The 26,996-nt window shown below is 46.2% G+C and overlaps 1 protein-coding gene across 2 annotated transcripts in view; it reads left to right on the forward strand.

Moving 5' to 3' along the window:
- Positions 1–26,996, forward strand: part of LOC126297501 (protein unc-50 homolog A) — a 107,234-nt gene that overhangs the window by 55,308 nt on the left and 24,930 nt on the right. For both annotated transcript variants that reach the window (XM_049988387.1, XM_049988386.1), the window contains exon 5: positions 17,729–17,868. In XM_049988387.1, the coding sequence (XP_049844344.1) occupies positions 17,729–17,868 (140 nt within the window). The remainder of the gene's footprint in view (positions 1–17,728; positions 17,869–26,996) is intronic.

Below are 26,996 nucleotides of genomic sequence, written 5' to 3' on the forward strand. Positions count from 1 at the left end.
TTGTGAAGGGGGCCTCCAGTTGGAAGGAGCGTGCCATCAGAGACACTGGCAATCATGGAGGATTTCCTCGCAATGAGTCAATCAACATCTACAAAACATAGATGGTCAGTCATTTGCTGCAGTAATTCCGTTTATTATTCAGAAAGGCTTTGATGCAATTGATGGCCCTGTGAAATCCTGCTCTCATTTACAGAACGGCACTTTGCTTTTGGAGACTAATTCTGATTCTCAAGCACCACAACTGCTTGCAACCTCACTTCGTGGCTACCCTGTTTGTGTCAAGGCCCGTAGAACTTTGAATTCTTCCGGTGGTGTTATTTACTCCAGGCTGCTCGATGGTCTGAGGTCAAAATCCAATCTTACCTCTCTCATCAGGGTGTCATAGCTGTCCATTGTGTAATGAAAAAGGTAGATTCCTCCTTAGTGCTCACCCGCACTCTGTCTCTCACCTTTTACAGAGTCGTGCTTGTGTCCAAGATCAAAGCAGGCTGTGAAATTATCACAATCCGGCCACACATTCCAAACACGATATTTTGCTACCAGTGTCATAACCACACTGGAAAGTCTTATCCACACCCAACCAAAGGTGTAACCTGTGGTAGGGATGCACACAAGGGTGATTGTCTGCCTCCTCCTCCCCGCTGTATCAACTGCAATGGCGACCATGCCGCCTCCTCTCAGGATTGTCCTGTGTATCTTGATGAGCGGACTGTTAAAGAGATCTGGGTAAAGTAAAAAGTGCCTTACCCAGTTGCTCGCAAGTTATTGGCTATTCGCAAACCCTGCATTCTCCCATCTGGCACCTATAGTTCTGTTCTTGTTACCCTTGCTTCGTGCAGGACATGGCCACACAGACATACTACCTCCAATTCAGCTCTTAGGTTATGCAATTGGGTCAGTGTTAAGGTAGCATCACCATTCCCTTTTCAGCTTGGCAGCAAACCATCAAACTCTCGCCTCAAGTGGCGAAGCCACCAGCTACACAACCAGTAGGCCGGAAAGGACAGGAGGAGTACTGCCGCGAAAACTTCATATGTCCCTCAAGTCAAACAACACCCGAGTCTCCCTCTAACTAGAAAGGCTCAAAAAAGTCCACCAATGCCAAATGGTCTTCTCCTTTGCTGACTCGAATATCCTCTTTGAAGGTGCAGCCACCGGATAGCTCGGCCGGCCTCCATGTTGCGCACCACCAACCGTTTTTCAGTGTTGGAGTCCATAGATTAACTGCACAAGCTGATGCTTTTGTGGACCACATGGGCCAAGACCCTCCTGCTTTTGTACCCTCTAATAGTGACTCTTCATAGGCTGTTGCTCAGCAGCTGCCGAAGTGACACCCCTACATCTACATGACTACTCTGCAATTCACATTTAAGTGCTTGGCAGAGGGTTCATCGAACCACAATCATACTATCTCTCTACTATTCCACTCCCGAACAGCGAGCGGGAAAAACGAACACCTAAACCTTTCTGTTCGAGCTCTGATTTCTCTTATTTTATTTTGATGATCATTCCTACCTATGTAGGTTGGGCTCAACAAAATATTTTCGCTTTCGGAAGAGAAAGTTGGGGACTGAAATTTCGTAAAAAGGTCTCGCCGCGACAAAAAACGTCTATGCTGTAATGACTTCCATCCCAACTCGTGTATCATATCTGCCACACTCTCTCCCCTATAACGCGATAATACAAAACGAGCTGCCCTTTTTTTGCACCCTTTCGATGTCCTCCGTCAATCCCACCTGGTAAGGATCCCACACCGCGCAGCAATATTCTAACAGAGGACGAACGAGTGTAGTGTAAGCTGTCTCTTTCTCATCGTGACTCTCCTCCAATGGAACATTCACGACCTTTGATTCCACAAAGAGGATTTAGCATCACAGCATCCCCTTGTACTCTGCCTTCTGGAAATGAAATTGCGCTCTCATGACTGCTGTGAGCTTTCAAATTTCTTATTGATTCATTTTGACCTTCCCCCTGAGGTCAGCATTCCATCTCATGGGGTGGTCATGCTGCTCATACAGGATGACTGAGTCAGCCCATCTCCCTGACTACCCATCTTCAAGCTGTTGCAGTTTGCCTTTTCCTTCCCCACCTGACTTTTTCCCTCTGTGCCATTTACGTCCCTCCGTCATTCAGTGTCACCAGGGCAGACTCCTTCAGCTTATTGGGCAGCTACCTCCCCCATTTTTTCTACTCGGTGACTTTAAAGTGCATCATCCCCTTTGGGGTTCTCCCAGGACCTGTCAGAGAAGTGCCCTCTTGGCTGACTTTCATAACCTCTTCTGCCTTAACACTGGAGCACACACTTTCCTATCCGACTCCTCGCACACCTATTCCCATTTGGACCTATCCTTCTGCACTGCCCAGCTTGCCCATCCTCTTTAGTGGTCCGTTCTTTCTTACACCTACTCAAGTGACCATTTCCCGTGTGCTGTCTGTTTGCTGAATCCTACCCCATCCGCGTGCACACCCAAATGACAGCTTACTAAGGCTGACTGGCATCTTTAGTCCTCCTTGTCGACCTTCGAAGAACAATATTTTCCCAGTTGTGATGACCAGGTGGAATATCTCACAAATGTTATCCTTAAGAACGTTCCATTCCTCGCACTTCCTCTTTACCACATTGTGTCCCAGTCGTGAGGCATGCTGTGATGCAATTCACGCACAGAGACTTGCTCTCCGCGTTTTTAACAGTCATCCTACGATGACAAACTGCATTCATTATAAACAGATGCGTGCAAAGTGTTGTCGCATTCTTCGGGATAGCAAACAAGCTAGCTGTATTTCATTCACTAGTTCTTTTAACAGTTCCACACCTGCCTCAGACAGCTCTCTGGGACCAAGATCCATTCCCCCATTGCCAGTCTCACAGTAGCAGACGATGTTATTACTATCTCCAACATCTTGGGCCACCATTTTCCAGAAGTTTCAAGCTCTTCCCGCTATCACCCTGCCTTCCTTCATTGGAAACAAGCGGAGGAGGCTTGGGCAATACTCTTCTCTTCTTCTCCTAATCGTGAGTTCTACAATGCCACCATTACTAAGAGAGAGGTAGAGCATGCTCTCAGTTCAACCCAATCCTCCACCTCAGGGCCAGACGCTATCCACTTTCAGATGTTGCAGCACCTTTCTCTTGTGGGCAAGCACTTTGTGCTCAACATGTACAACAGCATCTGAGCAGAGGACACATTTCCCGGATGATGGCGTGAAGCCACCATCATGCTCATACCTAAGCCCAGTAAGGACAAAAATCTTCCGTCTAGCTACTGCCCCATCTCTCTTACCAGCTGCAGTTACAAGGTGATGGAATTTATGATTCATGCCCAGCTGTTATGGTGGCTCAAATCTCACAGTTTACTGACGAATGAAGAGTGTGAATTTAGAGTGCGGTGTTCTGCAGTTGACCATCTCGTTACTTTGTCCACCCATATCATGAATGGTTTTCTGCGGAAATCCCAGACTGTGGCTGTGTTTTTGGATTTGGGGAAGGCGTACGACACCTGCTGTAAAACTGGCATCCTCCGTACTCTTTACATGTGGGGCTTCTGTGGTTGCCTGCCTGCCCAATTCCTTCAGGCATTTTTAAAAGACTCAGTTTTCAAGGTGCATATGGGTTCTGCCTTGTTGGACAACTTTATCCAGTAAATGCTGTGCTTCAGGGTTCTGTCCTGAGCGTCGTCGTCTTTGCTATCGCCACTAGCCCTATAATGGCCTGTCTCCTGCCAGGCATCTCCGGCTCTCTTTTTATTGACAATTTTGCCATCTCTTGCAGTTCTCCACATACCTGTCTCACTGAGTGGCGTCTTCAGCGATGGCTATCATCTTTACTCCAGGAGCATCGACAATGGCTTTCACTTTTCCACTGACAAAACAGTCTGTATGAATTTCTGACGATGCAATTGATTTCTCCCACCATCTTTACATCTTGGGCCTGTTGCCATTCCATTAATTGAAAGTACGAAATTCCTGGGCTCATGCTTGATAGGAAACTCTCTTGGTCCTCCCATGTGTCTTACCTGGCAGCCCACTGTACGTGGTTCCTCAATGGTATTTCCTAGGGTGATCATCAAACCACACTCCTCTATTTGTACCAGTCCATTGTTTGTTTGAAACTCGGCTATGGGTGCTTTGTTTCTGTGTCTGCAAGTCCATCCTTCTTATGCCGTCTCAACACTACCCACCATTGTGGCATTCATTTGGCCACTGGCATCTTTTACACTAGCCCAGTTGGGAGCTGAACTACCAGTGCCTCCCGCCGTGACTTTCACCTCAGCAGGTATGCATGCCGTTTGTCTGCCATGTGTGGCCACCCATCCTATGCCTTCTTCTTTGATGATTCCTTTGTTTGCCAGTATGGGGCACATCCCTCTTCTCTGTTACCTCCTGGAATCCGCTTTCAGCATTTGCTTCAGCGGCTTAACTTCACACTACCTGCAACTTTCCTGGTTAGTGTGAACCCTTCACCACCTTAGCTTCATGAAGTGGCCCATGTTATCCTTGGCCTTCATTGGCTTCCGAAGGACACTTCTCCAGCCTTGCTTTTACCGCCATCATTTTCACGACCTTCGCATGGAACTTTGCGTTGGTACCTTTGTATACACTGATGTCTCTCAGACTGACCGCGGGGTCGGGTGTGCCTTTGTTGTTGGCATCTATATCAGCTTCCAGCACACTGCTCATTATTTACAGCTGAGCTCTTCGCCCTGTATCAGGTCATTAAGTAAATCTAGCGACACAATGTTTTCAATTGTGTCCTCTACTCAGACTTAGTCAGTGCCCTTCAAAATCTATGTGCGCTGAACATCACCCGTCCCTTAGTGTAGTGGGTTCAGGAAAACTGTCACTTGCTCCCTCTTGGTGGATCCAGTGTGATGTTTCTGTGGGTTCCTGGTCATATCAGTCTGCCAATAAAGGACGCTGCTGATGCTCAGACCATGCGTGTGCCTATATACCCTCCGATGATCCCTGTGTTGCCGTCTGTCAAGAGGTGGTGTCCCTTTGGCATCACCAGTGGTCCTCTCATCACGGAAATAAGCTCTGGCTAATTAAGCCTCTCCCAGTGGCTTGGACGACCACCTCTCAGCCCTACCACCAGGAGGAGGGCATTTTAACTAGGCTGCATATTGGGCACTGTCTTTTTAGCCATTGTCATTTGATAAGTGGCATTACCCCAGCACTTTGTACACATTGTGCCCAAGTTTTAACTGTCATCCATTCCTGATGGAATGTCCGTTTTTTAACTGTTTACGTTCTTGCTTGGGTTTGCTGTCTGAGTTATCAGCTGTTTTAGCAAATGACGCGGGAGGTGTTGACCGTGATTTACTTTTTATCCTCCAAAGCAATATGGCGAAGGCCATTTCATTTTTAGTATTGGTCCTCCGTTTCTGTATGGTCTCTTTTAGCCCTTTTTCACATGCCTGTTTTTAGCAGCCTTCTGTTATGTCAATAGGGGCTGATGTATAATCATTTTTATCGCCTCTGTGTCTTTGTATTGTATAGTTTTTACTTGGGCGCATATGACCCCAGTTGTTTTTTGTGACCTAAAGCAAGCCAAAACCAAAACCAGTCCCTGCTGATCAGATAGAACTGTTTTCCAGAGAGGAAAGAAAATACAAGAATACAACGCTCTGGACAATTTCCAGGAGTGTATATTGATGCCAGAACCCCCCTCAACCAGTGGTGGCAGGTGACCCAAAGGCATATCCTGCCTCCATGGTCTCTTCATGGCCTCACTGTACATCAACGACATTATTCTCCAGTGGAATTGTAGCAGTTTTTTCTATGATGTGGCTGAGCTACATCTTCTTTTAAGCACTTCACCTGCCTTCTGTATTGCCTTTCTGGAGACATGGTTTCTAATAACGCAGATCCCAGCTCTGTGTGGATACCAGGGATATAATGATCATGCTGCCCATGACAGTGTGTCGGGTGGAGTTTGCACGTACAGACAATATATATAGTGAACTCTTGCCTCTTAATACACTTTTGGAGACTGTGGCTGTTCAGGTCAGGGGATTTCAGGATATTACCATCTGCAATGTTTACCTCCCTCCCGATGGTGAAGTGTCTCAGAACATACTGTTTGCATTCATTTTTCAGCTCCCCCCACCTTTCCTAATCTAGGGTGATTTCAACACCCATAGCCTTTTTGTGGGGTGGAACCATGGTCACTGGCCATGGCCAAGACTCCGAAAATTTACTGGCAGAACTTGACCTTTGCCTCTTGTGTACTGGTACCCCCACACACTCGGCCACTGACCTTTCCATTTGCAGCCCTTATCTTCTCCCATCCATCTACTGGAGGGTCCATGCTGAGCTGTGTGGTAGTGACCATTTCCTGATCTTTCTGTCCCTCCCTCAGTGTCACTCCCCTGGTCATGTGCCCAGGTGGGCTCTCAAGACTTGACCTTGGCTCCCCACCATATGGAGATTTCGATGAGGCAGTCCAGAACACAACTATGACCGTTCTTTTTGCAACTGATTTAGCAATCCCCTGTTCCTCGAGCCTGTCCAAACACAAGACGTGACCTTGATAGTTCACGGAAATTGCAGAGGCATTAGAGATCGTAGGCGGACTTTCCAACACCACAAGTGGTACCCATCGTTGGAGCACCTCATTGCCTTTAAGCGGTTCCGTGCCCGGGTTCTCCACTAATAAAAAGATGAAAGCTAGAATGCTATGTTTCAACCATTCTCCTTTACAGGTTTAGGCTAAGATCAGACGTCTCTGTGGATATCAGACACCTGCAGGTGTACCTGGGTATTATCTTGAATGGCATTGTCTGTACTGGCCCATATGCCATCAACAAAGATTTTGATCTGCACTATACTCAAGCCTCAATGTCTGAGAATTATCAACCTGACTTTCATGTTCTAAACCAGTGGGTGGAGCGAAAGCAATTACTTTGTGCTACACACCACCTCGAGCCATATAATGCTCCATTCAATGAGTGGAAATTAGTCAGTGTCCTAACCAAGTGGCCTGATACAGCCCCAGAGCCAGACAGCATCCATAACCAAATGACCAAACACCTACTGGTGGGTTGTCTGCATCATATCCTTGCCATCTTTAACCACATATGGAACAAGGGCGAGTTCCCATTGCAGTCGTGAGAGAGCATCGTTGTCCCAGTACTAAAACCGAGTAAGCACCATCTATCTAGAGATGGATAGTTATTGCCCAATAAGTCTCACCAATGTTCTCTGTAAGTTGTGTGAATGCATGGTGAGCTGGCAGCTTTGTTGGCTCCTTGAGTCTCGGGGTCTTCCAGCTCTGTCCCAGGGTGGTTTTCACCAAGGCTGTTCCACTGCTGATAACCTGGTTTACATGGAATCTGCCATCCAAACAGCTTTTGCCCGATTTCAACACCTTATAACCATTTTCTTTTACCTGCAAAAGGCTTATGACACCACATGGCAACACCACATTCTTGCTACGTTACATGCGTGGGGTCTCCGGGTTGCACTCCTAATTTTCATCCAGAACTTCCTGTCACACTGTAAGTTCCAAGTTGAGTTGGTGCGTTCCACAATACACAATACCCCCCCCCCCCCACGTACCCCCTCTCCTCCTCCCCCACCATATCCAAGAGAATGGGTGCCCGCATTGCTCTGTACTGAGTGTGCCTCTCTTTCTGGTAGCCATCAGTGGTCTAGCAGCAGCTGCTGGGTCCTCAGTACTACCCTCCTTTTATGCTGACGACTTTTTCCACTACCATTGCTCCTTTGGTGTGGGTGTCACTGAACGTCGACTGTAAGACTGCATACAAAATGTTCAGTCATGGGGTGTCACCCATGGCTTTAGATTTTCCACTGCCAAGACTCACGTCGTGCACTTCTGTCGATGTACAATTCACGTACAACCAGAACTTTACCTCGACGACCAGCTACTCAGTGTGGTGAAGACACATAGCTTTTTAGGACTGGTCTTCAATTCTCGGTTGACATGGATTCCCCATCTTTGCCATCTTAAGCAAAAGTGTTGGCTGCACCTTAATACAATTTGCTGCCTGAGTAACACCAGCTGGGGTGCAAATCACTCTACCCTTCTGCAGCTTTACAAAGCCCTGGTACAATCTCACCATGATTATGGGTGTCTGGCATACAGTTTGACATCGCCCTCAGCATTGCAGATATTGGATCCAACATTCCACTGTGGGGTTCGACTTGCGGCAGGAACCTTTGGAACTAGATCTGTGAACAGCATCCTCATGGAAGCTGGGTCCCTCCATTGCAGATCAGGCATCAACAACAGCTGGTCAGTTACGGTACTATCATTCACTGCTTCACTAAGCATCTGAATTACTGTCTCCTCTTTCCAAACACTGTAATCAGTCTCCTGCAATGACAGTCTCAATCAGGGATTACAGTTGCAATCTGCATCCAGTTTATCCTCTCTGCACTTCAGTTGTTTCCTCTTTCGCATCTCCTCTAGACCCACTGCCATATACCTCCATGGTGCATCCCTCAGCCACAGCTTCGTCTTGACCTATCACAAGGTCCGAAAGACTTAGTTCATCGCGAGGCCCTGCGCCACCAGTTTTTCTCCATCCTTGGCACATCCCAAGATCCAGAAGTTGTCTACCTTGATGGCTCGATGGTTGCTAATCATCTAGACTTTGCTTATACTCATGTAGGACATACTGAAATACTCTCCTTGCCAGATGGCTGCAGTGTTGTCACTGCGGAGGTGGTAGCCATCTCTTGTGCTCTTGAACATATCCATTCCTGCACTGGTGGGTCCTTTCTCATCTGCAGCGACTTGAACAGTTTGCAAAATCTTGAACAGTGCTACCATCACCATGTTATTCAGGATTCCCTGTATGTCTTTGAACAGTGTGGATGCTCGGTCACCTTCGTCTGGACCCTGGGCGATGCCAGGATCCCAGGGAATGAACTTGCTGATAGTCTGGCCAAACTGGCTACCAGTAAACTGACTCTTGAGATTGGAATTCTGGAAACAGACCTCCAATTGATATTACGCTGACAAGTTTTAGGTGCCTTGGAATATGGAATGCTCACACTGACTTTACCAAACTAACTACAGGTGATAGAAGAGACTACGAATTTGTGGAGATCCTCCTGCTGGGCTCTCGCAAGGAGTCCACTGTCCTTTAACAGCTCTGCATTGGCCATACTTGGCTGACTCATGGTCATCTCCTCCGTAGTGAGGAACCACCCCACTGTCATGGTTCTTGTTTCACGGGAGTCTACATTTTGCTGGGCTGTCCTAACCTAGTGACCCTCCCCCCTGTGGGTTCGGGGGTAAGAATAGGCCCACGGTATTCCTGCCTGTCGTAAGAGGCGACTAAAAGGAGTCTCAAACGTTTCGGCCTTATGTGATGGTCCCCTACCGGGTTTGACCTCCATCTTCTAAATTCTTCCGAAGAGCGAGCTGATTGGGGAAGGGCGCCTTACAAGGTGCAATGTGTCCATCGCTCATTACCATCTCTAGCTTGGTTGGTCGTCGTCGCATAGCTGTCCCGCCCACTCACCATCTCTAGGGCGTGGCTTTGTTCTTGGGTGCGGTTTTTGCAGTCTGCTCTGCTGTGTCGCTTTATGCGCCAATGACGATCATGGACTACATTTCACCTGAAATCCAGCACGGTAGCCAGTCCGTTGTGGTGGGGCCGCCATGTACCCTGTCGGTTGTAGCCCCCTGACAACACAGGGATCGCTCTACTGATGCCTGCGCCGTTAACTCCCCGCGTATGCCAAGGAGTAGATGCCTGTCTCCTTGGGGCATCGGGACTCCCGGCAATGGCCATCCCGCCAGGTGGTCGTTGCTGAGGCTGGGTGGCGCCCGTGGGGAGGGCCCTTGGTCGGAGTAGGTGGCATCAGGGCGGATGACCCGCGATGAAGCGTGGTACATCATCTCTTGCTGGCGGCCAGCCGCCAGCAGTCTCTAAGCGTTCTCGGCCTCAATACAACGCTCAGGCATATGATCCACAATCGTTCCCCTCCCTGGCCACACCATGGGAGGAACGAAAGGCTACGGTTGGCAGCGAACCTTATTCACCTCGCTATTTAGTCTGTACACGAGTCGATGGGGAATCGTTTATGGCGACCAAGCCTCAGTTTTTTGTCGAGCACTTGGAGGACAAGTTTGGGGAGGTGGAGGGCTTGTCCAAAATGCGCTCTGGGGCAGTATTGATCAAAACGGCATCCTCTGCACAGTCACGGCGGTTACTCGCTTGTGACAAGTTGGGGGATGTTTCCGTCACGATCACACCCCATAAGAGTCTCAACATGGTCCAGGGCATTATATTCCATAGGGACCTACTCTTGCAGTCAGACGACGAGCTACGCGCCAATTTAGAACGGCGGGGTGTTCACTTCGTCAGGCGCGTCCATCGGGGTCCGAGGGATAATCAGGTAGCCACCGGTGCCTTCATCTTGGCCTTCGAGGGTGACGTCCTACCCGAAAAGGTCAAGGTGATGGTCTACCGATGTGATGTGAAGCCCTATATCCCTCCCCCGATGAGGTGTTTCAAATGCTGGAAGTTCGGCCACATGTCATCTCGGTGTACTTCCAGCATGACATGCAGAGATTGTGGACGCCCTTCACATCCTAATACTGTATGTGCACCGCCTCCCATCTGTGTGAACTGCGGCGAACACCATTCCCCTTGCTCGCCAGACTACAAGGTTCTACTGAAAGAACGAAGGATCATGGAATATAAGGCCCTGGACCGCATGACCTATACTGAGGCTAAGCGGAAATACGAGAGGCTACATCCTGTGGCTCTGACCAGCTCCTATGCCACCGCTGCCAAAACAGTAGTTTTGTCATCTGCTGCACCGATTCCACTGAACACTCTGAGCCGGAATACTACACCTGCCCCCTTGATGGTGGGGGGCACTTCCCCATCTGTTGCTCCTGCACCACCTACCTCAGGAGCAACGACCCCCCAACCATCGGGGACACAAGTCCCCAACTCTAAGCCGGAGAAGCGTCCGACTTCTTCGGCGACTCTCTCTCGCAAGGGATCCCTCGGGTCCCTCCCTTCCCAGGTTTCCACCTCTGGGAAGGGTGACGTCAGCCAATGGCTGAAAAGCAGGCCAGCGGCTGGTCGCAGGGCTTCCCGCTCCTCCTCCGTCCCGGAGACTGACTCGGTGGAGCCCTCCCAGCCAGTAAAGCCCAAGGAGCAGAGAGAGAAGACGAAGAAGAAGACGGCCTCTAAGGCCAAGGAACGCGCGGTGGCATCCACCCCACCGCTCCATACAGGCTCTGCGTCTGAGGATGTGGTGGAGATCCTGGCGTCCGCTGAGGACCTGGATCTTGCCATACCCTCAGACGCCAAGGACGCCGATTGTACTGGTCCTCGATCGGTGCCAGCAGGTGACCCAGTGACGTGATCTGCCTCCTCGGTCCCTTCACGCCTATTTCGCCCATGGACAAAGTGATTCTCCAGTGGAACTGCAGCGGTTTTTTCCACCACCTTGCTGAGCTCCGCCAACTCGTCAGCAGTCACCCTTTCTTCTGCATTGCCCTCCAGGAAACGTGGTTTCCGGCAATGCGGACCCCTGCCCTACGAGGGTATCGGGGTTATTATAAGAACCGGGCAGCTTATGAGAGGGTGTCTGGTGGAGTCTGCGTCTACGTCCTTAACTCTATCTACAGCGAGTGTGTGCCTCTTCATACACCCTTAGAGGCTGTCACTGTAAGGATGTGGACGCCTCAGCCTATCACTGTCTGCAGTTTGTACCTTCCGCCGGATGGTGATGTCTCTCGTCATGTGTTGGCTGCATTGATAGGACAACTGCCGCCTCCCTTTGTGTTGCTGGGCGACTTTAACGCCCATAACCCCTTGTGGGGTAGCGCCGCGATTACTGGCCGGGGCAGAGATGTCGAGACTCTTCTGTCACAGCTTGACCTCTGCCCTTTAAACACGGGAGAGGCGACCCACTTTAGTGCGGTCCATGGCTCGTTTTCGGCCATTGACCTTTCTATTTGCAGCCCCGGACTTTCACCATCCATCCACTGGAGGGTCCATGACGACTTATGTGGTAGTGACCATTTCCCCATCTTTCTGTCACTGCCACAGCGTCACTCTTCTGAACGCCCCTCCAGATGGGCTCTGAATAAGGCTGATTGGGACTTATTTACATCTGTCGCAGTGATCGCACCTCCTTCCACTGATCCGATTGATGCGGTGGTTCAGTCGGTCACCACCAGCATCGTTTCTGCGGCGGCATCTGCGATTCCCTGTACATCCGGGTCACCTCGGCGGAGGACTGTGCCGTGGTGGTCGCCCGAGATCGCAGAGGCGATTCGAGATCGCCGGCGGGCTCTTCAGCGCCATAAGCGGCACCCGTCGTTGGAGACCCTCATTGCTTTTAAACAGTTCCGCGCCCGAGCCCGACGCCTTATTCGCCAACGGAAGCAGGAGTGCTGGGAACGTTATGTTTCCACCATTGGCGTCCGTACCTCTGCATCGCAGGTTTGGGCCACGATTCGGCGACTCCAAGGCTATCGGCCACCTGTCTCTGTCCCTGGGCTTTCGCTGAATGGAGCAGTGTGCACCGACTCCGACACGATTGCGGACCGGTTAGCAGAGCATTTTGCTCAGTGTTCCGCGTCAACGAACTACCCGTTGGCCTTCCGCTCCCGGAAAGAGCGGTTGGAAAGTCGGAGGCTTTCCTTTCACACGCGCCACGCGGAGTCGTACAATGCTCCTTTCAGCGAATGGGAATTCCAGAGCGCACTTTCTGCTTGCCCTGATACGGCTCCTGGACCAGACCGCATTCACAGCCAGATGCTGAAACACCTCTCAGTGCCTTGCCAGCGACGCCTCCTAGATCTTTTCAATCGCGTCTGGGTCGAGGGTGTTTTCCCATCTCAATGGCGGGAAAGCATAGTCCTCCCCGTATTGAAACCTGGCAAGAACCCGCTGGAGGTGGACAGCTATCGCCCCATAAGCCTCACCACCGTTCCTTGCAAGTTGCTGGAACGTATGGTGAGCCGGAGGTTGAGTTGGCTCCTCGAGTCTCGGGGCCTTCTGGCTCCGTCTCAGGGTGGGTTCCGTAAAGGCCGCTCTGCCGTCGATAATCTGGTCTCCCTGGAGTCTGCCATCCGTACAGCCTTTGCGCGCCGCCAACATCTGGTTGCCGTCTTCTTCGACATGCGGAAGGCATACGATACGACTTGGCGCCATCACATCCTGGCCACACTTCATGGGTGGGGCCTTAGGGGCCCGCTCCCGATTTTTATTCAGAATTTTCTTTCTTATCGTTCCTTCCGCGTGCAAGTAGCTGCGTCGCATAGTTCCTCCCGGGTCCAGGAGAACGGGGTCCCACAGGGGTCTGTCCTCAGTGTGTCCCTGTTTTTAATTGCCATCAATGGGCTCGTTGAGGCGGTGGGGTCGTCCGTCGCGGCTTCTTTATATGCGGACGACTTCTGCCTATATTACAGCTCCAGTGGCATCGCCGCTGCTGAACGGCAGCTGCAAGGTGCCATCCGCAAGGCGCAGTCATGGGCTGTAGCGCACGGCTTCCAGTTTTCGGCCGCGAAGACCTGCGTTATGCATTTCTGCCGGCGTCGCACGGTTCACCCTGAGCCGCGCCTTTACCTTGACGGTGAACCTCTTGCTGTGGTCGCGACGCATCGGTTCTTGGGACTGGTATTCGATACCCGGTTGACTTGGCTGCCCCATATTAGGCAGCTGAAGCAAACATGCTGGCGGCACTTAAACGCTCTCCGTTGCTTAAGCCACACCAGGTGGGGTGCCGACCGGTCCACCCTCCTCCACCTATATCAAGCGCTGATCCAGTCCCGCCTTGATTATGGGTGTGTGGCGTACGGTTCTGCCTCGCCTTCAGCATTGCGATTGCTGGATCCCATACACCACTGCAGGATCCGCCTCGCCACGGGAGCGTTCCGGACAAGCCCCGTCGACAGCATACTTGTGGAGGCTGGTGTCTCTCCATTGCGGATCCGGCGTGACCGCCTTCTGGCCGCCTATGCCGCGCACGTTTATAGCATGCCAGGGCATCCAAACTACCGTCTCCTGTTCCCGCGCTCGATCGTCCATGTTCCAGACAGGCGGCCCCGGTCAGGGTGTCCCATTGCGGTTCGCCTCCGGGACCTTCTCCGTGGCCTTGACTTTTTTCCTCTGCCGCCTGTTTTCCGGGCCAATCTCCGTCTGCCCCCGTGGAGTGTGCCCCGACCGTGCCTTCGGCTCGACTTGGCACAGGGTCCGAAGGTCTCAGTGCCTCCGGAGGCCCTCCGCCGCCGCTTTCTTTCCATCCTGGCCGAGTTTCCGAACGCGGCGGTGGCCTACACCGACGGTTCGGTGCTCTCTGGTCACACTGGTTACGCTCTCACTCTACGGGATTATTGTGAGCAACGGTCATTGGCAGCTGGCTCCAGTGTATACACTGCCGAGTTGGTTGCCATCTATCGTGCCCTAGAGTTTCTCCGCTCCCGCTCAGGTGAGTCCTTTGTCATCTGTAGTGACTCCCTGAGCGGTTTACGAGCTCTTGACCAGTGTTTCCCTCGTTCCCGTCTGGTGATGGCCATCCAGGAGTCCCTCCATACTCTCGTCCGTTGCGGCCGCTCTGTCACCTTTGTTTGGTCCCCGGGTCACGTCGGCATCCCGGGTAACGAGCGGGTTGACGAACTGGCGAAACGGGCGGTCAGTTCCCCGGCCATGGAGATCGGTCTTTTAGAGAGTGACGTCCGATCCGTATTGCGGCAGAAGGTCCTTGCTGCTTGGCGTGATGAGTGGCGCACCCTGCCCTCTCCCAACAAACTTCGGGCAGTCAAGGAGACAACCAGTGTGTGGCGCTCCTCCATGCGGGGGTCTCGCAAGGACGCTGTCGTCCTCTGCCGGCTCCGCATAGGACATACCCGGCTCACGCACGCGTATCTCTTGTGCCGTGACGACCCGCCTCTCTGTCGCTGCGGATTGGCCCTGACCGTGGTACACGTCTTACTAGACTGCCCACTTTTAACTGCCCTCAGGCAGACGTTCGCGCTGCCTGATACACTCCCTGCTCTTTTAACCGATGACTCTACTATGGCTGACTTAGTTCTCCGTTTTATTCGAGCAGGGGGTTTTTATCATTCAATATGAGAGTCCCTTTTTATTTTTTTTAGTGTCGACTGTGGCTTTTGGCCTGGGGTTTTAGTTTGTGGTGTTTTAATGTGTCCCTTGGTTGTTGGCCTTTCCAGTTTTATTTTCATGGTCGGCCAATGACCGTCGCACTCTGTGTGTCTTTTAATCTCTTTTCTCTGGTCTTCGTCTATGTCTTTCTTGTACTGTGTCGTCCCTTGTCGTCTCCGTTATGTGTTTATTGCTTGTTGGACTTTTCTTCGTGTATTATTATGGTCGTGGAACAAGGGACCGATGACCTAAGTAGTCTGGTCCCTTTAACCCCCACAAACCAACCAACCAACCTAGTGACCCTACATAAGACTCTTAATCTCCCTGATTCCCTACCACTAGTGTTAGGAGACGATGCCCCACAGCTGAATTAGGTTTTTAGGTTTTATTTATGACACGTTTTTTTACCACGCTCTTTAAGGGAGGGCTGCTTAGCCTTATCAGCCCATTGAGGGATTGGCAGAACACTCATATGCGCCTCTGCCCAAACCGGGCTGTAGCCTTCTGGGCTTGATGGTCCATCCTGATCCTCTCATTACCTGCTCTTTTACTCTTCTCCCCCCCCCCCCCTCCCCTTCATGTGGTGTGTTAAGACTTGTTCATCTTTTGTTTCTCCAAGGTAGTCTCAGAGTAGAGTACCTCTGTTATATGGCAGGGGCTGGGGGGTGTATGTTCCCTCATTGCACTCTGCTATCAGTGGCTTCCGGCTGCTCCCTAGATGAGGCACCTTCCTTCCCTTTCTTCCTTTACCTCCTTGTCTTCTTTTTGTCCTTTACCTCATCTTTGCTGACGTTAGTAAATCTCGGTTTTCTCTTCACCTGAGTTTTGTGCAGTAGGCTATCTCTGATCTACAGTCATACAGACCTGTTTGTTCGAAGGCAAAGGGACTGGGGACCTAGTTGTTTGGTCCTTTTAACTATCAAGCCAAACAACCAACCTGAAGCTCTCTGCAATTGCAGAGGGTTCTGAACAAATATGGGACCTACACGCAGAAATAACACCTAAACCTGACTGTTCCTGGTTCCATAAAAACCATTCTCTTTTTAAAATGATACTATCCAGACATAGCTCCAGCAGTTTGAGTAATAAACACTGCTATCCTCCCATGTTCTTATAACACTGGTTCCAGAAGAAGAAGATATGGATACAGAAGTTGTCTGTGATAGTTTAAGCCGTGCCATCTTGTATGAGTCATTGGGAACATTCCACTGTGGTAGCTATAAGAGATACCAGTGAGAAATCCTGTGCTGTAAACTGAACAGATTAGTCAGGAAGTAGCAGATATTATGTAATTATAAAATCCACCTTTGGTACCATGATGATGATAATGAAAGCAGCTAATGATGTATAATGCTGAAATCTATATTTTATCAGTTTGACCATTTTCCCTTTTCACATATTCAGTTTTGCTAGGGAAAAAAAAAAGTAATGCAGGACAGGCCATGTCACCCCAATAACAATTCTGACATGCATGCTGTGGCAATGACTTGACAAGACACATGATCCATGCATTCTCAGTAGCTCTTGACAGATCAGTTTTTGCATTCCAAGATGTGAACATTCCAGTTGTTTACAGTAGGATTATGAAAGTATCTTTTTTTTCATATCTCAAACAGGTTGCTGAGGTGGACAATCTGGTTCTCATGCTGTGCCAGCAAATGGCTGTATCATTTCCTTGTGATTGGTAGTAACAAACATGTCAGGCATCCCATTCATCCCATGTAAAAATTTCCACCACCACTGGCCTGAACTGTACCAAACTGAAAAGACAGGTGCATCACCATACATATTTTTCAATGCGCTTGTCCCCTGTCATTAACCTGTACTAAGATTTACCACAACTCAAAAGCCAGGTGGTTTGTTTACCTTTTTATAAAATATTCTGTGATGGTTCTTTTGTGATCATGCCAGGCACTGTGGTCTTTTATATATGTGTATCAGATTTATTCAAGTGTGCTGCTGGTTCCTGCAACCCATAACGAGTATAGATTGTTCTAAATTGTATGGCTACTCACATGCAGCTTCTTACAGCATTGAATTGGCTAATAATCTGCTACACTGTGGCCTGTCATATCTGCAATTAAAATCCAGTACAACAAAATGCAGTGTATGAAATTTCTACTATTCGTGGTACTTGTAGTGACCATAGACAAGGTAGACTGTGGAAAAATCATTCCCTCCTGGATTTCATAGGCGGCATACCCTGTCATCCATAGCTATTCCACAGCTAGAAACACTGTTTACTGCCAAAACAGTTGTAAGTATCGTGTGCATGTGTCAGATGTACAGTATCACATGTGAGAGACTTGCAAAGGAAAGCAGTGTGTCTAACTGGCTCCTATCATACCACAGGTCTTCTAAATACGGTCTGTTGCTTGCCGATTGGTTGTTCATCTTTTTTGCTTTCAAATGAAAAAGTTAGTGACCAGTGATAGTAATTGTGTTTGTAATTATAAGTTCACATATCAAACTGTTTGTAGAATTGATCAAATGTTTTAAAAATGTAAATAAACTACATGAAACACATTTTCTTTTTGCAAATGTCTTAGAATGTTGGTTTCAACTTTGTAAATTTTAGGGTAATAGCAGACTGTAAGTACAAAATCATAATTTCTTTTTTTTAGGTTTGTTACTAACAGATACATGATAAAACCGTCATGTCGAGATCAGGATGTTGAGTGGGGTTATGCATTTGATGTTCATCTCAATGCTTTCTTTCCTGTCCTGATTATTCTACATGTGTTCCAACTGTTTTTCTATAGAGGTAAGTTCACAGGAATTATCTTATTTCTACTATTGATTAGTCACAGCCTACATCGTAGTTTTATCAGGTCCTTTAGCTTAGGCAGTTATGTAGTTTGCCCTGCAATTGTATTGTGTTATCAATTTTCATCTCTTTTATTTTGTTTATGGATGGCTAACAATCGAGTACATTGTGTACTAACCTATTTATTCATTGATTCTGTTATACGTATCAGTGAATGCTAGAATAAGCTGTTTGACATTGTTGGTATAAGTTTCTAGCTTCATCTGGCATGAATGTCCATGGATCAGTGTATTGTACATGAGGGATATACAACTACCAGCACAATATCTGGCACTTTTTGGCATTTAGAATGTAGACTTAGTTCATGAATAAGATTGTGATGGTTTTTACATCTCACTAGGATGTGACACAGTGGGATGTTGGTGTAAATAAATGAAATTTTTAAGTTGAGATGAATTAAAGAGAAACATAACAAATGAAATTAAGGTGTTTTGCAAACAGTAGCTAATAAATGAATTGGAACTTAATTGTTCATCAAGGCTTACATTTTTGTCCCAAAGTGTGAACATTCTTGTTCAGTGCCAGATTGCATCTGTGCTCCAGGATGCCAAAACTCAAGACTGGTGTGATCATATTATGTTTACTGCTTTATAAATGGGGAAATATTTTTCACACATAGCTGTAACTCATACCAGAAAGTTCAAAATTCTTTTCTCTCTACAAGAATTGCAGTGTATGTTGTCCCATTTAAGAGATTAAGAACTTGACTTGAAAAGGAATCCCGTCTCTAATGACCTTGTTGTCGAGGGGACATTAAACACTAATCTCCTCCTCCTCCTCCTCAAAAAGGAATCCTAAATGGTGAACTACAAAACAGTGTTGCTATGCAGGTGTTTCATAGGCATGGACATATTGTTTGAATGTATCCTGTGTTCACAGTTCACAGGGAGCACCTGGGTTCAAATCAGCAATAACTACTATTCTGATATGTTACAATTCTATACAGTTTCTGTGGTTTCATGTTCGAAAGGATGTACATCATTGTATTCTGATGACATTTTCAATGAGTTATGTTGATCGTAGTGTGTGTTGACTCTTAACATGAGCTTTTTTGTGTGGGTGTCTCAGAGGTTATATTTAGCAACAACTTATGGGTATGAAAATGTGCCACATAAAGGACAGAATTTCATGCTCATAACTGCTGTATTTAATATCTCAAGCTGCAAAGCTGCTGGAGTCATTGCTGTGACATCACTCTCAATGTAAATTTTCTCTTGTATCACTTTCTATTGACAGTTACATCATCTTTCCCGCTCTAGAAAAAGACTCAGTTAGTATCACCTTGGTCACATTCTCCTTTAGCCTTTTTTTGCCTCATCCACCTGGTTAGCTGAGTGCATTAACAAACTGCTTCTGGGATTCGGGGAAATAAGCCTGATCTGGTACACATTTACTTCACAGATTAACTGTGAGGTCTTGTGAACTGGCCAGCCTGCACACCTCTTTTCCCCATATCCCAATGGGTAAATATTGGACTGATACCCACATTTCACTTCAGATACCTGCTATAAAAACATTTCGAAAATGTTTTCACACTTGCACCTAGGATTAACTGTAGATGCAGACAGATGGGGCACATAGATTGTTCTGGGGCGGGGGAGGGGAGAGGGTAAATAAGAGGCTAGTGATCGTAGAAGTTTAATCTCTTCAGCCCTTAAGCAGCAGCAGCAGCAGCAGCAGCAGTAGCAGTAGCACCAACAGCCTTTGTTACATCTGCTTCTGTCATGTAAAAAAGGTGCAAGTATTATTTCTGTTTTCATCTTTTACAATTACTGACAACACTTCAACTACTGCTTCTATTACAACAGCAAAAGAAGATAAATCTTAGATATTAATAACCATTCTGAGCAATGAATTGTTTTATCACAGTATTATTGTTATGTACATGCTTTTTGCTATGAAAAGCAAATACCTCGTTGTTCAGAGATGACAACATTCTATTTATCTCGCAGTAGATCGGCCATACTGCACTTATTTTTGACACTTCTTCAGAGGGGTAAAAATGCTTTGCTAGTGGCTACCTGATGTGTGGTCTTGTATTTAACTGCTGTGTAACTCCCGTTACTAGACCTGTTTCCTGAATTGTGTAACACAGTTTATCAGTAAATAAAGGAAATCATACTTTTCTTATGTGATGTCACCGCCAGACACCACACTTGCTAGGTGGTAGCTTTTAAATCGGTCGCGGTCCGGTAGTATATGTCAGACCCGTGTATAAGCCACTATCAGTGATTGCAGACCGAGCGCCACCACACGGCAGGTCTAGAGAGACCTTCTAGCACTCGCCTCAGTTGTACAGCCAACTTTGCTAGCGATGGTTCACTGACCTCTACACTCTCATTTGCCGAGATGATAGTTAGCATAGCCTTCAGCTACGTTATTTGCTACGACCCAGCAAGGTGCCATTATCCGTTACTATTGATATTGTAAAATATGTACCGTCCAGACCAACGTTCGTCATGAATGGATTAAAGTTAAGTATTCCAGCAGCTATGTCCGTTTTTCTCAATTCTAATTCCCTTGTCATGTTCCAGACCTCACGCCAGCCTGCGTGAGCTAAAATGCATGCATTTCGGCCTCCTTAGTTATACGGTGTTGGCTCTCCTGCCAACCACATCATCTTATATCTTCATACTATACTATTTCCAAGCACTGCGAAATATTCAGTTGTATTTTTGTCATATTTTTTGAAGACCAGGGCTTGAGATTTTTATTATTACATCGTAGCATGTTACTTAAAATTTAAATGTGGCCTGTATTCACTCATACACATATTATAACTACCAACAGCAATGTTCTTTCTATACTTCAGAAACTAATTATACAATATGTATTATTACATCCAAACAACACTGCTTCTCATTTCCATAGCAATTTCTACTATTGATAAATAAAACCTACAGCTACTATCAAATCCGTCTACCACTATTATAACAAAAACAGTGCTTATCTACCACATTCCACAATGCACTCCACTGCTCCCCAGTTCGTAGGCACATCCTGCTGGTTCCTTACTTGCAGGGAACAGCTTCCCGGTGTGGAGGGATTTGCCAGTGAGGATTACAGTCACTCCAGATCTGTTTCCTCAGGTGATGAGACACTGCCTGCAGGTATGCTTACAGTGCAGTGGTGTTGTTCAGGTTGTTATCCATGCTATGTTAGCTGTTCATCTGCCACAACTGTTGACCTCAGCTGTCTTCGCTGTGTTGCTTCTCAATCTTCTGTCACAACCTATAGCAGTGCACTAGATGGGGGTTGATTGGTAATGTAACGTACTACCCCAGCCTTTCTTGAAATAGCATCAACAGTATTGTCCAGCCTCTCCCTTTCTGCCTCGCAGAGGAGTGTCTTGTTGGCACCAAGTCTTCTGTGCCGGTTCAGCTGCTGCTGATTAGTATCAGCAAAATTGGCATCCTGTGGACATCCCCAGTGAGTATGTTCAGGCATGCCCACTTAACTGCAGGTACATTTAGAAACCTCTAAATGTACCCGCAGTTAAGTGGGTAGTAGGCGGCGCAAGGCCCATAACCCATCAAGAAGTGTGTCAAGCCTCTTGAGGGATTCTGGTGCCTCATTCCCTGTGTGTGTGTGTGTGTGTGTGTGTGTGTGTGTGTGTGTGTGTGTTTGTGTTTGTGTGTGTGTGTGTGTGTGTGTGTGTGTGTGTGTTTGATTGTTTTATTTTTACATTTGGGACAAAACCATAGATGTGTCACAGGTGGAGGGTCAGTTTGTGAATTTGCTGCTTGCTTGCAGCCCGTTTTCCTTATAATTTAGTGATTTATGGTATTTTTGTTTCTTCAGCCAATATATTGCAACTTTCTTCTGTATCTGGAGGTCCGAGTGGATGTATTCGAAGTATTACTTGCAACACCTCAGTTGACACAGTACGAAAAGCTCTCATCAGCTGAAGTAGTTTTCTGAAATTTGTTCACTAAAGAAGACAAAGTAAACATTCCAAAACTTGAAGTAAGAATAGCTACTGACATGACTAACTGAGAAGCAGATATCCTTGGTGTACTGAAGCAGCTTAAATTATTTAATAAAGCCAAGTCTTACAGTCCAGATTGTATAACAGTTGGGTTCCATTCAGAGTACACTGATGTAATAGCTCCATACTTAGCAATAATATAAAACTGCTTGCTCTATGAAAAATTAGTACCTAGAGGCTAGATAGTTTCGCAGGTCAGACCCATATCATTGATGTTGATTTGCAGAAGGATTTTGGAAAATATACTGTTTTCGAACATTATGATTTACCTCGAAGAAAACAATCTATTGACACATAATCAGTGTGGATTCAGAAAATATTGCTCTTATGTAACAAAACTAGCTCTTTATCCTTATGAATTAAGGAGTGCTACCTACAGGGGATCACACGTTGATTCCGTATTTATGAATTTACAGAAGACTAATGACACTGCTCCTCACAAGTAGCTTCCAATCAAATTGTGCGACTTTGCAGTATTGTCTCAGTTGTGTTATTGCATTTGTGGTTTCTTGTCAGAAAGTCACAATTTATACTAACTGATATCTGAACAGCTGTTTGCAGATGATACTCTCATTTACTGTGTAGTAAAGTCATCAGAAGATCAAAAGCATTTGCAAAATTATTTATACAAGACAGTGTTAAAAATGGCCATGGACTCTAAATAATGACGAGTGTGAGATAATCCACACGAGTTCTCGAAGTAGTCCGTTAAATGTTGGTTACACGGTAAATCACACAAATTTAAAGGTTGTCAGTTCAACTAAATATCTGGAAATTACAATTACAGGTAAAAAATTGGAAGAATCGAATAGATAATGTTGTAGGGAAGATGAACCAAAGATTTACTTTTATTGGCAAAACACTTAAAAAGATGCAACAGGTCTACCATAGTGACTGCTTACACTAAGCTTTTCTGTCATCTGCTACAGTACTGCTGTGTGATATGGAATCCTTACCAGACGGGATTGATGGAGGACATCAAAAAATTTCAAAGAATGGCAGCTCATTGTGTTCTATCATGAAATGGATATGATGTACAAGTTGGGATGGCAATCATTAAAACAAAAGTAATTTTCGTTGCAGGAATATCTTTTCACGACATTTCAATCACCAAATTTCTCCTCCAAATGTGAAAATATTCTGTTGACACCCACCTACATAGGGAGAAATGATCATCATAATAAAATAAATCAGAGTTTGCATAGAAAAATTTAAGTGCTTCTTTTTTTTCCCCATTTGATGTTCAAGGGAACAGTAGAGAAATAGTGTGAAAGAGGATCGATGAACCCATTGTCAGACGTTTATATGTGGAACACAATGTAGTCATTTAGATGTGGACGTATTCCATGTTGCACCCTGTTAACTACATTTGCTGGTGTTAAGAGTATTAGTCTGTGGACCCAAGAACTTGCACAATATCCAATTATTGCAGTTAGGTTAGCGTTACAACATGTTCTTATTGTTTGCAATGTATTTAAATCATAACTGACTAGACTAATAATTTTGTTCATCATGTTCCTGCATCTGTTGCTCATTTCTTCAATATATGCACTATAATATTGTCACTTGGCTAAGAAATTGCCTACTTATATGGTGACTGCTGTTCTCTTTGTGAACCTGTTGCTTAATTTCATGACTTTGCCTCTTAAAAGTTTCCATTTATCAACACATACAGGGTCTTTTCAGGTTCAAAAGGCAATTTAACTCCTTGGTAACACTAAGGTAATTGTTGAAGGACTATGTTCCATCAAACAACCAGGTTGCCTCTGGAACTTTCCTCCACAATGATCATCAGGTCATTGACATGTACCTGGGCATGGCAGAGTTGTTTCTCTGTTTTGAAAATAGTTCTTAACAGTTGTGTAATGCTTATGGGCAGTCAAAGTCCCTCAGGCGGTTATAAAGTGCTGGCCACCATAAGTGATCGAAAGCCTCGGCGATGTTCACCATTACGGCTACAACATATTTATTCTTAGCTTTTTTTTCCCTCTCCTCCAGGTCTTCATCACCTCATTTACTTCGTCTTCTGTTGATTTCCTGTTTGCATGCTACACACATTGGACCTACACGCGAAGTTATGGTCTGGGGTGCAATTTCGTATGACAGCAGGAGCACTCTCATGGTTATCCCACACGCCCTGACTGCTAAATTGTGTGTGTCCTGCGATTTGACATGGTGTGCTGTCATTCATGAATGGCTTTCCAGAGGGTTTTTTTCCAATGGGATAATGCTTGTCTATGTACCGTTGTTCTAACACAAAATGCCCTACAGTGTGTCAATATGTTGCTTTGCGCCGCTCAATCTATCAGATCTGTCTCCAGTCAAGCACCTGTGGCTCAACATTGAATTACAACTCCAGTATCATCCACAAACAGCATTAACCATCCCTGTGTTGACTGACCAAGTGCAAGAGGCATGGGACTTTATCGCACAAACTGACATCTCGCACCTGTACAACACAATGCATGCATGTTTACTTATCGCACAAACTGACATCTCGAACCTGTACAACACAATGCGTGCATGTTTACTTGCTTCCATTCAACATTCTGTCAGCTACACTGGTTCTTAATGTACCAGCATTTCACATTTGCAGTGGCTTATCTCATGGTTACATTAACATGTGGTCTTGCAATGATAATCACTTAAATATGTTATCTAGACAAGTGTATTCCCAAAACTTTGTTGCTCTGTACTAATTATTTTTTGGTGTTGTAAGTTTTATTTTCCATCTGTGTATATTGGGACAAAATATCAAACTTCCTCTGACTGTCAGAACCTCTACACAAGTCATGTGTTCATTACAATATTGTGTAACTTTTATAGTTGAGATATTCGTATTAAATATGGCAATGGCTGTCATCAGTCTTTGACCATGTATGACAGCCTGAACTGTGACTGACTTTCCGTGGATTTTTCCACCTTTGTATATGATGTGATAGAATGTCCAACTTTATTTCCTCAGCTACCCGGAAAATTTCATGCGTGACAGCCTGACTTCTCATACAGTTTAGATGGATTATTTTTCAACATGTTGTGTCCATCCATGAATACTATATGTGAAAGTAGCATTGTAGCCTTTGTTGCTGAGGGTCAAATCCTACTCTTGTCATGTGATATAACAAATTGCTTATGCAGCTCATCAGTATTGTCTTCTATATTTCTTATATTAAAAACTCTAAGCAGTAACAAAGCGCCTGTTAGCCTATGTCTCAGGTTCTTTGGCTGACGTTCATCTGATAATTTTTCTGACGTTTCACCAGTACAAGTGGCTGGAATTGTCAAAGCTTAACCCTCCATTGCTGGTGGCAGACTGGAGCCGAGATCGGGGCCGCGGACTGTATGTACGTGGCGTGCCAACGTCCGAGGGCTTCTCTGCAGTTATTTCTGGTGCAGTTCTTTCTACCTGCGTTGGTCATTTGCTGAAGCACAGGAAGCCAGGATCCATTTACCTTGAAGCTTTCCTCTTTCTTATTGAAGCTGTTCTCGTGTTTGCGTATTTCTACAGCTTCTCCTGGAATGACTGGACAATCAATCAATACCAGGATTACAAAACATGAACAACATTCCAGGTTGGGGCAGGTGGAGAAATTGGCTGTGGCAGAGCATGCGATGTGCGAGATCGACAGTGTAGTAAAATTCGCTGACACGGATGTTCTGGCTGTAGAGAAGACTTATCATGCCCGCTTGTTCAGAGAAGCAGTAGAAATAGACTGACATGAGATTAGCTTCAACAAGAAAGAGGAAAGTCTTAAGGTAAACGGATTCTGGCTTCCTGTGCTGCAGCGGACGACCATCACGAGGTAGCAAGAGAACTGCACTAGAAATGACTGTGGAGAATCCCTCGGACATTGGCATGCCAGGTCCATATAGTCTGCAGCCGCGAGCTCATCTCCAGTCTTCTACCAGAAATGGAAGGTGAAACTTTGACAATGCCAACCACTCGTGCTGACGAAATGTCAGAAAAATCATCAGACGAACATCGACTGAAGAACCCTAGACAGAAGCCAACAGGCAGTTTGTCAACAAGTGGCCACGAAAACCTTAACAATTTTGTCCAAGCAGTAAATCGTCCAGAAGCTGAGGGTCGGTAAGTACATTCTTTGATTCCAGTTGAGCAGAGCCTGCTGCATCAGGTAAAAGAAACACTACAGAATTTCTCTCTGAGTGTTTGATTCCTATTATATGTCTCAGTGCTGTTAGCAGGTTCGAAGGTTCTTTCATTCCAATAAAGCAGAATGCATCTTCAGATTTGTTGTGGATTTATGCCTATTTTACTCTCTCTATTTTTTGCCTGTACTAGTTGTGCTCGACATCTCGTTGTACTGAATTTTGATACTTTCTTTGCTGGAGCATTATTGTACTGTTTTTCAGTGTGCAATTCACATTTCTAGCTTTGGCAAATGTTACACAAATTCCATTCAGATAAAGTATACATGGTTAATTCAGTAACTAAAGAGACGTATTGGTCTGGAGAAAAATGCATTTATATTTACAAAACAATATTCTCTTTGGTTTTCAACATAATCCCCTTGAACATTTATGTACTTGTTCCAGCAGGCTACAAGCTTTTTTTTATTCTGACGGCAAAGAACTCTTTATCTTGATGTTTGAACCAATTTCTCACAAACTTTTTCACATCCTTGTTGTTCTGGAACCTCTTCCCACGTAATGCCTCCTTCAGTGCACCAAACAAATGGAAACCACTAGGTGTTAAATCAGGACTGTAAGGAAGATGAGGCCGTACTTCCCAGCCCTTTTTGTCTATGGTTTCATGGGTTAGTTGAGCAATATGAGGGCTTGTTGTCTTGCTGGAGAATCACACCTCTCCTCTGAGACCAACGACATCTCTCTCTCTCACGACTGGCTACGCCTTGTTTAAAAGCAAATCTGAATGGTATTGGCTGTTCATTGTACACTGCTCTTCAACATAATCACAAAAAAACTGGACCTTAGCATCCCAAAACACTGTCAAAATGACTTTTCATGCTGATGCTTGAGTTTTGAATTTTTTCTTGACAGATGAGTTGGTGTGCTTAGACTCCATGCTTTGTCTTGTTGATTCTGGCTCATAAAA

This window comes from Schistocerca gregaria, chromosome X (genome assembly GCF_023897955.1).
Source record: "Schistocerca gregaria isolate iqSchGreg1 chromosome X, iqSchGreg1.2, whole genome shotgun sequence".
In the NCBI taxonomy this organism is placed as follows: domain Eukaryota; kingdom Metazoa; phylum Arthropoda; class Insecta; order Orthoptera; family Acrididae; genus Schistocerca; species Schistocerca gregaria.